Source organism: Sorex araneus, chromosome X, assembly GCF_027595985.1.
Source record: "Sorex araneus isolate mSorAra2 chromosome X, mSorAra2.pri, whole genome shotgun sequence".
Classification (NCBI taxonomy): Eukaryota; Metazoa; Chordata; class Mammalia; order Eulipotyphla; family Soricidae; genus Sorex; species Sorex araneus.
In genome coordinates this window covers 172637125-172652560 of record NC_073313.1, presented here as the reverse complement: position 1 = coordinate 172652560, position 15436 = coordinate 172637125, and the positions used below count along the sequence as shown (strand labels likewise).

The following is a 15436-nucleotide window of genomic DNA, read 5'->3' as shown; positions in this document are numbered from 1 at the left end:
AGTTCCGAGCGTCAAGGTCCACAAGGACCGGCTCCTACGGCACCCACGCCCGCCAGCGGCCTTTCTCACTCGGCTCCGCCCCTTGCCCGGCATGCACTGAGCCGACGAGCCCGCGCCCTCCCCCCCCCCATCTCCGGCGCCTCAAAATGACAAGCGGCGCGGGGCATTGTGGTCCTCCGCGAGAGCGCGGTCCGGAGCCGGGGTGGAGGCGGGGAAAAGACAAGACCGAAGGGAGGGGCGGCCGGGCGGGCCTCTGGCGCATGCGCACGGCCCCGCCGGCGCGGGCGGAGGGGGCGGAGCGCGACCTACGGCGAGCGGAGTGGGGCGGGGCCGCGCGGCCTTGGCGGGGAGTCCGCGAGCCCAGAGGGGTGGGGGGTGGGTGAGGGAGCGGGCAGAGGAGGAAGTGTCATGGCGTCGGGCCGTGGAGCTTCTTCTCGCTGGTTCTTTACTCGGGAACAGCTGGAGAATACGCCGAGCCGCCGTTGCGGGATGGAGGCGGACAAAGAGCTCTCGTACCGCCAGCAGGCGGCCAACCTCATCCAGGACATGGGGCAGCGCCTCAATGTGTATCCTTGTCTTCTAAGTCTCGGTGGCCCCTGCCGCTCGCGCCCTGGCTCCGCTCACCAAACTCGGTCGCCGGTCTCCGGTCGCCCGCCGACCTCCCGCCTCCCCCCGCAGCCCCCGAACATGGCGTCGCTGCCTTTTCCCTCAGCCTTCGCCGAGCTTCGGTCGGGGCGGGCTCGGGAGGCCGCGCCGGTGAGAAAGGGGAGCCCGGGAAGGCGGGCAGCAGGCGGCGGCGTTGTGTAATCCCCGCTCGGGCCGCCTGTGAGTGTGTGCGTGTGTGTGTGCGTGTGTCGGGGGCCGGGGGAGGGGGCGCCTCCGAGGGGAGTCTCGGGGCTGCGGGGCCTTCGCGTCCGAGGACTGACGGGGCCTGGCTGGAGGCGTGCGGCGGCGGCGGCGCTCGCCCGCGAGTGCGCCCCGGAGGCCTTTCTGTTCCAGGCGTGGGTTTTTCTTCTTTCTTTTCTTTTTTGTGGTTTTTTTTTTTTTTGGACGGAGGCGTCTGCGCGCGCGCCTTTCAACTGCTTGGCTCGCAGCTAAGTCGGTCATAGCCATTGATTAAAAAAGAAAAAAGATTCCTTCCAGGTCTGCCTCCGTGGGGAAATGGGTGTGAAAGGAACATGCGCGGCGCTTATTATAACTCTGCTGTGGCCTCTCGTCCGTCCCCAGCCAGCCTGCGGGTATGGGATTCTTGGAGAAACCCGAGTTTTGGGGGTTGCTACTTATTTTTTGGCGCGCGCGCGTGGGGGGGGGGTTGGTTGGGATTTGCCCTGAAAAGGGGAGTCGAGTGGGGTGGAGTTGTTGGGCAGGCGGAAGAGCAGGAGAAAGAACTTTAGATCGGGAATTTTCCATTGGAATGGTTTTGGAAATGAGAACTTGTTTTTTTCATGGAGATTTCCTAAACGGTACATCCCAGCTCTCAGCTTACGATAAACACTGCGATTGTTTATATGCACAGGTTTTATATGCACCATTCTTTCACCAAATTCAGCAGAAATGTAAGTACTTACCACCTTTTAAAATATACTTCTACCAGTTTTTTTAAGGTAAATTGATAGCGCGGGAATCCAAAAGCTGGTCGTTTCTGTTAAATTGTTGTTTTAATCGTTTCTTACCTTGTGCGGGTGCCACTCCCGGTAATGTGCACTCCTGGTTCTGCACTCAGGAATCTCTTTTGGCAGTTTTAGGGCATCGAACCCGGGTCGACAGCACGAAAAGGAAGCACATTACTCGCGTCGTATTATCTCTCTGGCCCCCATTTATTGTAGATTAAGCGTTTTAACAGTAAAGGTAAATCGTAGAAACCTTTTTTTTTCTTCAAATGCGGGTTTTTAGAAAAAAAATTGATGACGTAATGATCAGGCCCAGTGTTCAGCTGTGTCAAGTATTACGAGCTGAAAGATAAACATTACTCATGTAGAATTATTTTACGTAGGTTTTCTTCATTAAAATTTTATATTTAGAGTTGAGTAATTTCACACAGTGGTAGAGCAGGTCTAATTTGGAGCAGTCATATTGTGTTATACATCGTTAGTGTATTAAATTTCTTTTCAACCCACAAATATTGGAAACTGCTTAATTGAAATCTGATGGTATATTGTAACAGTCTCTTGAATTAGCTCTTTGTAAAAGTTAACGTTGAACAGAAATATTTTATTTGCTTACAAAATTTCTTAGGATGTCAAATATATCATCCATCAGCATAGGGTGACTTGCTGTTTGAAACTTGGTCAAATCTTGCTTCACATTGACTATGCCAGATTATTGAGATATGTGTATATCACATATGTAATATAAATGCACGCTTAATAGTTATGCAAGATAAGATTGTAGTGCCCTTTTTAGATTGACACGAGTTTCTGTTAACAAAAAATTGTGTATTTAGAAATACTAGGTGGCCTTAATTCTCCCTTTATTTTTTTTGCTTTTTATTAGTTATTAGCTTGCTGTTCTGACAGGTGTTTGTAGAGAAATGAACTGTGGAAGAGAATGCTATTTGTGGGTTGTCATTGAGACCTCTTTTTGCTATGAAAGTTTTTCATAGCAAAAAAATTTTAAATTGTAGGGGAAAGCTTCATAGTTTAGACTGATTTCTGTTTTAATCTCTTATTAATTTCAGTTGATTTGAATGATCAGATTGGTATGTATAGATTTTCAACAGCATATATTTTTGCCCCATCTCCAGTTATTTTTGTACCTCTTTTAAATCTGAACAATTTTTGTTAATTTTTCATTTTCTTTATTTTTGGGGGCCAGACTTGGCAGTTCTCAGAATTTATGCTTGGCTCTTCACTCAGGAACTGACTGACTTTGGGGGACAGTATGGACTGTCCCGGATTGAACCCAGGTTGGTTGCATTGACTGCAACTGCTTTATCCACTGTACAACCTCTCTGGTCCCCTATTCTTCCCCCTTTCCCATTTTTTTTTTTTTTTAGTGACATATTTTGTGCACAGGACTTAGATCAGGGAAAGTGTTAGGGGAAAAAAAGATCACTTCAGGACCAGAGCTATAGTAGAATCTCCAGGTACTTTTCTTGCACACTGCCGAATTGGCTTTGATCCCCTAGGCCACCAGGAGTGATCCCTTAGTATAGAGTCAAGAGTAAGAGTAACCCCTGAGCATCACCAGGTGTGGCCAAAAACAAAAACCTGGTAGAAGTAAGAATAATTCTGGGAAATTTTTTTGTTTGTTTTCTTTTTGGGTCACACCTGGCGATGCACAGGGGTTACTCCTGGCTTTGCACTCAGGAATTACTCCTGGCGGTGCTCAGGGGACAATATGGGATGCTGGGATTTGAACCCGGGTTGGCTGCATGCAAGGCAAAAGCCTTACCCGCTGTGCTATCGCTCCAGCCCCGAATTTTTTTTTTTTTAATGCCTACCAGTGTCCCATTTGCCGAATTCGATTTTTCTACTTTGAATAAATAATCTCATGACAAGATTGTACCTCTTGAACTCTCCCTATGCCATAATTTAATCTTTGTGCCCTGTTACAGTCAAAATTCATAGTTGACTGGTAAAGCCCAAGTCGCTTGGTTGTAAGAAGTCCATCAAATTTTCACTGTTTTATTTAAATGCTATTCAGTTAAAAACAGTATTTTTATTACTCTTAATGTCTTCCATGTATGTGACAGATTTGAATGCTGGATAATTGAAATCTGATGGTATATTTTGGAAAGTAATATTGACCTTCACATTTGATCTAGTTTTTTTGCCTTTGTTATGTTTGTATCAAAAATAGCTTAGTATTTTAATATTAATATTTAGTATTCAGCACTTAACACATAACACCACCTCTCTTTTTTCCCTGATTTCAAATCGAATGTAAGTCTCTTTCAGTCACAATTACCTGGCATTAATGGGACATTTTTTCTTGTGGGGTTACAGTGGAATGTAAATACAGTAATCTTAAAGAAAAATCATTGATCTTCATGATTCAGTTACAAAGTAAACTAACCAGTTTAAATTTTAAGATGCTGGTTACAGACTATCAAGTTTTATAATAGATACCATGTATCTCTTGGGAGTGTTAATGTTTATGTGGTTTCATTGTATTTTTTCACTCTTCACAAGCTTAAGGTGAGAAATCCTTAAAGATTAAATGGTTTTAAGGATGCAATTAAATTTCCACATGTTATGGTAACCTAGAAACTTTGAGTTCTGTGGGCAATTTCTTTGCAAGGGTTGGATCACTGTCAATAGTCAGTGACTTTTCTGTGTAACCTGGTTAGACAAATCTACCTTTCCTCACCGGATGCAGTGAGGTTTATGTGACTAGAATTAGTAATTAAAGAATGTCATTGCTGGATCAAGCTCAAGATAAATCTAGTAAAATATGAAAAGTCCCTATAGCCAACAGTGCCTTTAAGGTATATGCTGTGGGAGAACATTCTTCAATTATTAATTTATTTAGGGGTGGGTGGGAGGGGGCTGAAGCGATAGCACAGCGGGTAGGGCATTTGCCTTGCACATGGACGACCTGGGTTCTATCCCTCCGCCCCTCTCGGAGAGCCCGGCAAGCTAGGAGAGTATCCTGCCCGCACGGTAGAGCCTGGCAAAGCTACCCATGGCATATTTGATATGCCAAAAACAGTAACAAGAAGTCTCCACAATGGAGACATTACTGGTGCCTGCTCGAGCAAAATCGGTGAGCAATGGGATGACAGTGACAGTGAGCTGGGGGTGTTGCCACACAGGGCCATGCTCAGAGTTTAGTCCTGAGTATGTGTTTGGTAATGATGCTGGAGGTATTAGGGGACCTTCTGTGGTCTCGGAAATTGAACCCAGGCTGACCACATGCAAGACACATGCTTAATTCCTGCTTAATTCCTATCTCTATGACCCCCCCCCCCCCCATTATTTTTAAATGACCAACTTTTCTTTCTGTTTTGGGGGTTGGGTCCTATCCTACAGTGCCCTCACTTCACATTCTTGACAGGTTGGCAGTATATGTATGGGCGCTGTATAGGCTCTTAATTTTTTAGAATGCAGAGACATACCTGGAGGTCCTCGGGGATCACTCTGACAGGACTCAGAATTATGTGGGTGCCAGGGATTGAACCCAGTTTGACTGCATGCAAGGCAAGTGCCCTGCTTGCTATTCTTCTTCCAGCTTTTCTCAGAAACTGTTAAATTGTTTTGTTAGTCAGATTTATTGTGTATTTGCTGCTTATTTTTCAAGTCTTATGAATTCTCTCGAGTTGTATAAATCTTTTTCTGAGAGTTTTTAATTGGTCTTCACCTGAACTTACAGTACTTCAGTTTGCCAGGCCATCATGATCTTTTCACTTTTCTTAGGTTATTGCCACTTTTTATGAGTTTCAGCAATCAGAACGGCAAATCATATGCCAGATCTAAAGTAGTTTCATTTTTAAGCTCCCAAGAGTATACAGTTAAAGATCATGTGTTATGACTAAGGATTTTTTAAATAATGACTCAATTCATAATCTGTGTCACTGTTTACTTTTTTCTTTTTGAAGCTGTTTAGATTACTGTATCTAATACAGTAATTTCAGGTATTTAATGTTCTAATACCACATTCCTTCCGCCAGTGTTCCAGGTTATTTTCCCTCCCATCCCCTACGCCCCCCTCCCAGCCTGTCCCCCTTATCCCCTTAGCAGACACAAAATTACATTGCTTGTTACAGCATGTATTTTATAATGCTGTTACTAAAGTCATTGGATTTGCTGAGCTTCCAGGAGCTAGTTGAGCCTTCTGTGCTATTGCTTTCTCTAATTGAACTTAGTGGATTTTTACACAGCTAGCCCATCCAATTTTCTCCTTCTTTTCTTTTTATGGTTTTTGAGCCACGCTTGGCAATTGTCAGGGGTTACTTCTGGCTCTGCACTCAGGAATTACTCCTGATGGTTCTCAGGGGACCATATGGGATGCCAGGGATCGAACCCGGGTCAGCTGCGTGTGAGGCGAGCACTGTATATGTTGTACTGTCTCTCCTATCCCATCTAATTTTCTGTTCCTACTGGGCTATCCGGCTTAGCTTGAGAGATGTGGAGCAGCAGTGCCACGTGCTCCAGCAGTTGTATCACTAGGATGAGTCAGCACTGTGACTTCCAAGTGGAAGCGGATGTGGGTGGGTGGAGCCCTGGGCCCTCCTGTGGGGAAGGACTCAGCCTGCCCCCATCCTGAGAGGGCTCCAGTAATCAGTGCCCAGGAGACCAAGGCTACCAGGCTCAGCACAGCTGAGACTTCTCTCTGACTGTTTCATTTATACTACTAAGTTATATGGGTCAGCTGCTACACATAAGCACAAACTTGCGTTTGCTTGTTCTGAAATTAGCTTGCCACTTTTTGCTTTTATAGTCTTAATCGCTTGGTTCCAACTATTAGAAGACACTTAAATATTTGAAGGTTTGGGGGGCCAGGGAGCTAGCACAGCAGGTAGGGCATTTGGCTTGCATGAATGCAACCCAGGCTCAATGCCTGGCATCCCATGGTCCCCTGAGTACTATCGAGTAATTCCTGAGAGCATTGCCAGGTATGAACCCAAAACCAAAAAAAAATTTTTTTTAATTAGAAGATTTATTAGTTTGGTTTTAGGGTTTTGATTTTAGGATCTGGGTGGTGTTGTGCTGGTCAGTGCTCAGGGATCACTCTTGGAAGTTCTGGGGAACTATGCAACCAGGGACCAGGGTTGGTTGGTTGTAAGTCAAGCACTTTCACCCTTGTCTTGCTGAAAATTTCTGAAAATTTGCAATCTTCATTACCTGGAGAGGTAGTTTTTTAAAAAAAACTTGTGAGTTTAGGAATTAGTTAACTATATGAAGAGTATAAAAAGGTTGAAAACCACTGATCTGCAAAAGTCACTATAATCCCTGGGCTGATAATTTGACAATCCCCTGTTGTAATCTTGAAATTGGCCTTGCAATAGAAATTTATTCTTTCCTTTTTTTAAAATTTATTCTAAGGAGGATATTTCGTTGCTGGGGGGCGGGTAATACCCAGTGATGATCAGGGCTTACTCCAGACTCTGCACTTAGGGATCACTTTGGTAACCAAAGGCGACCATATGGGTGCAGTGGATTGAATCCAGGTTAGCTGCATGCAAGACCCAAGTGCCTTGCCTGCTGTACTAGGATCCGGCCTTGATAATCTTTTCTCTTTTTGGCAGGGGAGGGGCTGCACACGGCTTATGCTCAGGGGTTACTCCTGGCTCCTTGTTTAGGAATCACTTCTGACAGTGCTTGGTTGACCGTATGGGATGCTGGGGATTGAACCCAGGTGGGCTGCATTCAGGGCAAGCACCCTATTTACGATACTATTTCTCCAGCTGAGCAGATACTCTTTTTCTTAGTGCAGATAGGAAGATGAGTCAAGTAGGTTAATACTTGAAGTTATACAGCATATAACCAGAACAAAAATCCTACTGATTTATATTCGATAGCCTATGCTATTAACACTATTGGTTCCTCAAGTTGTGTTACTAGGAGTCTCTTCAGAACCCTAAAGTAACCTCACTGAGAGTGATAATAAGATTTTGTGATGTACCATTTGTGACTCACTACTTGCATAAGAATTATTAGGATGCCTGGTACCCTGGGATGTGACTCAGCGGAGGAATACGCGCACATATATGAGACCCTGAATTTGATTCCCCACCACCACAAAGAATTTTTTTATTCTTGAGTAAATTTTTTTTTCTTTTTGGGTCACACCCAGCGATGCACAGAGGACTCCTGGCTCTGAACTCAGGAATTACCCCTGGCGGTGCTCAGGGGACCATATGGGATGCTGGGAATCGAACCCGGGTCAGCCGAGTGCAAGGCAAACACCCTACCCACTGTGCTATCACTCCAGCCCCATCTTGTGTAAATTTTTTTATTCTAGACAGTTATCTCTCCTACTCCTACCTTTCACTACAAATTTTAGTTCAAGAATTTTTAAAGTTTAGGGCTGGCGTGATAGCACAGCAGGTAGGGTGTTTGCCTTGCACGCGGCCGACCTGAGTTCAAATCCCAGCATCCCATATGGTCCCCTGAGCACCACCAGGGGTGATTCCTGAGTGCATGAGCTAGGAGTAACCCCTGTGCATTGCTGGGTGTGACCCAAAAAGCAAAAAAAAAAAAAAAAAAAGAATTTTTAAAGTTTCGTTTAAGAATGCTGTTTAAATTCAGAATCCATGCTACTGCTGAGAAATACTGCAGTATTGTGCCGTAGAACTTACTGCAATAATGGAATATTCTTTACCTGTGCTATTCAGAATGATACTAACCAAATACAGGTTTCCTAGGTTATGAAATTTGATATTTTTGAATTAAAGACTTCTAAATTCCTGTTTATGAATGAAAATTTTTTGATTCCACGGCATAAAAGGAACTTTGCTCATCTCAGTTTTATTCTCCCAAGTAAACAATTATTAAATGACTTACAAAATCAAAGCAGTTATTAAGTGGAATTTAAACTCTGAACTCTGCCAATCCTGTACTGTTGTGCTCACTTTTAACCTACTCAAATCTAATAGGGCACACTGTTGATGACAATGATTTTAAAGCAGGAAATAAAAATTCTCAAGAGTTTGATTTGCTAATTTTACTGGACAGATCCAGTAAAATCCTCATTTGGGGCAGGGGGTTATACCCGGTAGTCTGGCTCAAGGTGCTAACTCAGGTCCTGACTCTGGTGCTTGGGATACTATATGGGATGCCACAGATTGAACCTGGGTCAGCCTTGTGCAAGGCAGGCATCCCATCTGCTCTGTTACCTCTCTGGCCTCCCCATATTTTTGTATGTTTTGGGGGCACTGCTGGCTGTGCTCAGAGATCATACTGGTGGTGCTCAGAGGACCTTATGTGCTGCCAGGGATGAACCCAGATCTTCCACATGCAAAGCAAATATATCACTCTGGCCTAAAATCCTCTTTTGAGTTAGGCCCCATATATCTCTTCCAGCTTTACACCAATCAGAATTTATGTATTATGCATCCATATTTTTTTGTGTGATGCTGTGATTGGTTGGACTTTGTTTTGGGGCCCATGTCTTTGTGCTCAGGGATCACTTTCTGTTAGTGCTGGAGTGGGAGGTTAAGGGGGGGGGCTGTATGTTGTGCTGGGAATTGAATCTTGGTTGGCTGTGTGAGGGTCCTTAAACCCAGTCCCTGAAATCTCCCAAGTGCTCATCTGTTAGATTTTAAGATTTAATTGAAGTTCCAACTTTTCATAAAGAAGAACCCAGCTAACTCCACTTTTTTTCTTTTGGGTCCTCTTTTCTGTCTTATTTTCTGTCCATTTTGGTATACTTGTGTATACCAAATTGTGTATAATTGTGCTATGAAATATAAGATTTTTTATAAATATAAAAGCACAAAAAAACCCCATCTAATCATACTTCAAGTTTCGGGAAAATCAGCTTTGACCAAGGATGTAGCATAGTGTCGTAGCACTTGGGTATTCGTAAGGTCCTATGCTTGATTGCTGGCATTGCAAACAAAGAGAAAAGGAAAATCACCATTGCTAACTACTCCAAAAGTATTTTTAAGTTTCATGTTCTGATGCTAGCCCCTACTCTGTCTCCCCAAAGTAACTAGTATCCTTATTATTGTAAAGTTTCCAACTGTGTGTATTTTAGTGATAATACAGTCATGGCACCATTTATTTATTATGTTCTTTTGTTCTTTTATTCCCTGTAAATTGCCAGCTGGATCTAGAAATTTGATCAGGCTTATTAGATCCTTTGGCAAGCTTTCAGGTGGTGTTATGTTCTTTCATCAGGCAGTACTTAATGTTTAGTTATCTCTCCTTATGATATTAGCAGCTGTTGCTCATTGCCTAGATCCTTTTATTTTGTGTTGATATTCTATAACTCTATTACTGGGACATTTTCATTCAAAAATAATGTTTTTCTACATTTTTGGTAAAGTTTGTCTAGGAATTACAGGATAAATACTTGAATCTTGCTCTATTCTATATCACTGTCACTGTCATCCCCTTGTTCGTCGATTTACTTGAGCGGGCACTATACTATATGTCTTCCTTTATTAATTCCCATTTAGATTTACACATTGAAAGTATACAATTCAGTAGGTTTTTTATGTGTTTTTAGAAAGTTGTACATCAATTTTAGAAAATTCTTTGATTTCTTCGCTCCACAATCTTTAGCTCCCTTCCCACCCTTTTGGTTGTTTTTGAGACATACTCAGCAATGCTCAGGGTTACTCCTTCTGGCTCTGCACTCAGGAATTACTCCTGGCTATGCTTGGGGAACCATGTGGGGTGATGGGGATAGAACCTGAGTTGGCAGTATGCAAGCGCCCTATCCACTGTACTATCTCTCCAGCCACCATTTAGTTCTTTTCTTTCTCTAGTTTATTCTGTACGTTTCTATTAGTAGAATCATAGATTATGATTCTGACTAGCATTTTTCACTTATGTTTTCAAGATTATCTGTAGCATATATTAGAACTTGGTTTATTTTTCTGCCAGAATTACTATTATAGTCTTGCAGAGACATTCATCAGTTGATGGAGATTTGGGCTGTGGTTTTTGTGAGGTTTCTCTTGAATATTGAATTAGCTAGCCATATGGTGACAGAACACCAGTAAGGACAACTTATGTTCTAGTTTTTGTTCCTAGTTTTTGTTCTGTTTTTCTTACAGTAACTTTTCCTGGTTTAAATATCCTTCTGTTGCATACTTACGTGAGATTAATTTTCCTGAGCTTTAAGTGGATAGACATGCCTCAAGAGGAGTTTCTTAACTTTGCTCAGCTCTCTTCTTTACGTAACAGTTATAAATGTAGAACTTATTTTCTGAGGTTTCCTAACCATTTCTCTGATTTTTCTGTTTTTGTTTTGTTTTGTTTTTGGTAGCAGTTGATCATTTGGGCCACACCCTGCTGTGCCCAGGGAACTTGTATTACTGGGATTGGGGATTGAACCAGGGTTAACCACATCAAAAGCAAGCACCTCAACCCTTTCTCTTTGGCTCTCCTTTCCTGCCTTTATATTCCTGTTTGTCGTTTCCCTGTTGCTCATAGGGTTTTCTCTTCAATAGGAATCCTCAAAAAGATCCTTGAAATAAATTTGAAAAATATTTCAAAAGGTGGCTATAAGCCATAATTTTTTTTTTAATTATTATTTTGCTTTTTTGGGTCACACCTGGCAATGCACAGGGGTTACTCCTGGCTCATGCACTCAGGAATTACTACTGGTGGTGCTTGGGGAACCATATGAGACGCTGGGCATCGAACCCAGGTCAGGTGCAAGGCAAACACCCTACCCACTGTGCTATCTCCCCAGCCCCATACTCTAGTTCTTTTCCCCCATTGTGGCCCCCTTCTCACCTTGTTTCCTACTTGCCTTCTTACCTGTGCCTCCAGCCCTCCCTCCTTGACAGTTCTAATAGTAAAGTTGGCGTATTAAGCATATTAAGTACTTATTGTGTAATTATTTAAGTAAATACATGTAAAATGGAGGTATCACTGTATCACTGTCATCCCGTTGTTCATCGATTTGCTCAAATGGGCACCAGTAACATCTCCATTGTGAGACTTGTTACTGTTTTTGGCATATCGACTGTGCCACAGGGAGCTTGCCAAGCTCTGCTGTGCGGGCGGGATACTCTGGGTAGCTTGCCGAGCTCTCCGAGAAGGACAGAGGAATCAACCCGGGTCAGCCTCGCGCAAGGCAAATGCCCTAACCGCCATGCTATTGCTAAATTTTTGTAAGTCAAAAACAGAGTGGAAAAAAACAAATTGGCACTAAGAACCTCACCTACTGTTCACTGTTAAGATTTCAAAATGTGGGGCTGGAGTGATAGCACAGCGGGTAGGGAGTTTGCCTTGCACACGGCCGACCAAGTTCCATTCCCAGTATCCCATTTGGTCCCCTGACCACCGCCAGAAGTAATTCCTGAGTGCATGAGCCAGGAGTAACCCCTGTGCATGGGTGTGACTCAAAAAACAAAAAACAAACAAAAAAACCATTTCAAAATGTACATGGGGGTTGGGGGAATGTCTGTCATAGAATCAGGCCTGGGGGCCGTGGAAAAACTGGGGATATTGATGGAAGGAAGTGAACTCTGTCGAAGGAGTTGATGTTAGAGCATTATATCTGGTAGCTCATTATTAATAACTTTAATTCAAATGTGATTTGATAAGAAAGTTGTTTCGGTTTGGGGCCATACCTGGCAATTCTCAGGGCCTACTCCTGACTGTTCAGAGATTGCTCCTGGTGGTGCTAAGGGGATTGTATGGAATGCCAAGAATCTGAATCTGGGTGGGCCACGTGCAAGTTGTCATACCTACCGTATTATTGCTCCAGCTGTTTTTTTTTTTTTTTTTTAAGATTTTAGAAAGTGTGTTGTGTACATAACAAATGATTATCCAAGTCTTTGTAGTATGACTTAAGTGGGTTATACATGAGATGCTGCTTTCCTTAAGGGATTTATATTGTAACGGGAGAGGGAGGAAAATATAGTGGATTGAATATGTCTGTTTAATATGGCAATCACTAGGGCATTAACCAATTTCAGCTGGTGTGTTTTTTGTGGGGTTTTTTTTTTGGTCTTTGTGGGGTCAATACCCAGCTGTTCCCAGGTGTTAGTCCTGGCTCTGTATTCAAGGATCATTCCTGGTGGTGCCCTGGGGACCTCATGTGGTATCCAGGATCAGAGCAGTTTGGGCTGTGTGCAAGGCAAGCACCTTACCCAGAAAAAGTACTATCTCTCTGGCCCAGTCTGAGTTGTGATACTTCTGAACATTTAATACATTTACTAGCCTTTTGTCTTTTAATGAATTTTCTCTTTAGAATACCTACAAAACCTTAAGGCCTGTGCTATCATTAAAGCTATGCTATCATACGCATTCACTGGAAATGGTTTCTTTTTTGTTTCTTTGATAAGGTGGTTGCTAGAAAAAATACATCATATTTATTGCTCGGTTTACATTTCTATTTCATGGACCTATTTTGGACTACTAACTAGCAAAAGTAATACCCGTGAACTAAGGACAAGCAAACATTTAGTCAACAAGTAAAATTGCTGTTAAATCGCAGTCACTAGTTTCTTCTATGGAAGAATTGCATAATTTATAATACCAAGGTTAATCATTGTTTAACAAATGTACATCTACTGAAAACAACCTAATATAAAATTAACAGATGTACAGAAAGGTTTTTGCATGAGTAAGATACATGTTTATTGGTACTCATTCATTTGAAAGGAATTATTTGGTTTATTACTTCCTTTTTGGTATGTGGTACTAAATATTTAAAAGATGTGTTTAATTCCTTTTCAAAAATCTTTATTGAGCCACAAATGAAATAATCTTTTGAGCTACAAAATTTACCCATTCAGATTTCAGTAAATGTGTTTTATAAAGCAGAGTGGGTGCCCCTACATTCTGAATTTATATTTTTATCAGTTCAGAAGAAACTGTCTACTGGCAATTACTGTTGATTTCTAGCCACCCCCTCCACTGCCACTCCCCTCCCCAAACAATGAACTTTGTCTCTAGATTTTCCTATTCTGTACACGTTTCAGAACAGTGGGAATATGTAATATATAGTCTTTAACTTGGTGTGTTTTCTAGATTCAAACATGGTGTGGCGTGTAGCATGCAATTTTTTTTTTTTTTTGGGTCCCACCCGGCAATGCACAGGAGTTACTCCTGGCTCTGCACTCAGGAATTACCCCTGGCGGTGCTCAGGGGACCATATGGGATGCTGGGAATCGAACCCGGGTTGGCCGCGTGCAAGGCAAACGCCCTACCCACTGTGCTATCACTCCAGCCCCGAAATTTTTTTTTTTTAACATGCTCATGTGAATATCTGTCACTGTCATCCTGTTGCTCATCGATTTGCTTGAGCAGGCACCAGTAATGTCTCCATTGTGAGACTTGTTACTGATTTTGGCATCTTCTATACGGCACGGGTAGCTTGAAGGGCTCTCTGAGAGGGGTGGAGGAATTGAATCCAGGTGGGCCTAGTACAAGGCAAACGGCCTACCCGCTGGAGCGATAGCATGTGAATATACCTCATTTTATTATTAGTGGCCATTTGTGTTTCTTCCCATTTTCTGGTATTATATGTTTGAGTATTCAGGTAGAAGGGGTTTTCGGGGGCGGGGGGGTTAGATTTTGGGCCAGACTGGTGGTGCTCAGGGATCACTCCTGACAGATTCAGGGGACTTATGGGGTCTGAAGCCCCATCAACTGAGTGGAAGGGAAATGTTCTACCCACTGTGCTATTGTTCCAGCCTCCTTACATAGTTTTCATATGGACATATTTTATGCTTTGTAAAAAATAGGAAGGAACTTTTAAGTAGTTATACCATTTTACCTTCCCACAGAAGTGTATAAGGGTTTCATTTGCTCATTATAACTCTTACAGTCATTCTAGTAAATATCTTTGTGGTTCTGATTTGCATTTTCTCTATTTAAAATACTATCATATTACTAAGTTGCAAGAGATTTTTATTTGTTCTGGATATTGTTTGCTAGTCACACATTATTTGTGTTCCTTCTACTTTGGCTTATTTTCCTTTTTGATGCTATCATTTGTAAATATATATTTACATATATTTGTAAATATATGTATCCCATTTATTAATATTTTTCTTTTGTCACTTGCACTTTAGCTCTTTCATCTAACTCTAATGCATTTTAATTTACTTTTTATTTATGATGTTGATTTCCTTTGTTTCTTCTTCCCTGTGTGGATTTATGGGTGTCAAACACTTTTTGTTGAAAAGACAGCAGATTCCCCATCAAGTTATCTTACGAGTCTTACTTAAAAATCAGTTGATAGTTAACGTAGGGGTGTATTTCATGACACTTAGTTCTATTGGTTTCTTTTCTTGAGCCAGTACCAGTCAGCGTTACTAGCTTTGTGGTAAATCTTGAATCTAGGAGATAGTGATCTTTTCCAAGACTATTTTGGTTCTGACTTTGTTAGCATATCCTAATGAATTTTATCATTAACTTAAGTTTTTGCAAAAAATGGAAAGCTGGAATTTTGACATTGAGTCTGTAGATAGTTTGGGGAATACTGCCATCTACATTAAACATTAGTTTTTTTGTTTTGTCATCTGAGATGATTAAGGATTTATATATAATATTTTTAATTGGAAAATGGTTTTCAGATTTATAGAGGCTCTTTGATGTTTTAAATGAACACATCTAAAAAGATTCAAGCAGGGGGCTGGAGCAATAGCACAGCGGGTAGGGCCTTTGCCTTGCACTCGGCCGACCCAGGTTCGATTCCCAGCATCCCATATGGTCCCCCGAGCACCGCCAGGAGTAATTCCTGAGTGCATGAGCCAGGAGTAACCCCTGTGCATTTTGTGCATTTTGGGTGTGACCCAAAAACAAACAAACAAACAAAAAAGATAAAAAGATTCAAGCAGTGTTTTCAAATGATCTAACAA

General features: G+C 42.2%; 1 protein-coding gene across 3 annotated transcripts in view; it reads left to right on the top strand.

The window, feature by feature from the left end:
• The first annotated feature begins 395 nt into the window (after positions 1-395).
• The window catches only part of CCNT2 (cyclin T2), a 40391-nt gene continuing 25350 nt past the window's right edge, over positions 396-15436 (top strand). For all 3 annotated transcript variants that reach the window (XR_008627288.1, XM_004616501.2, XM_004616500.2), the window contains exons 1-2: positions 396-566; positions 1475-1556. Coding sequence is in view for 2 of the 3 variants with exons in the window: in XM_004616501.2 (XP_004616558.1) it covers positions 409-566; positions 1475-1556 (240 nt within the window). In the remaining variant the exon portion in view is untranslated. The remainder of the gene's footprint in view (positions 567-1474; positions 1557-15436) is intronic.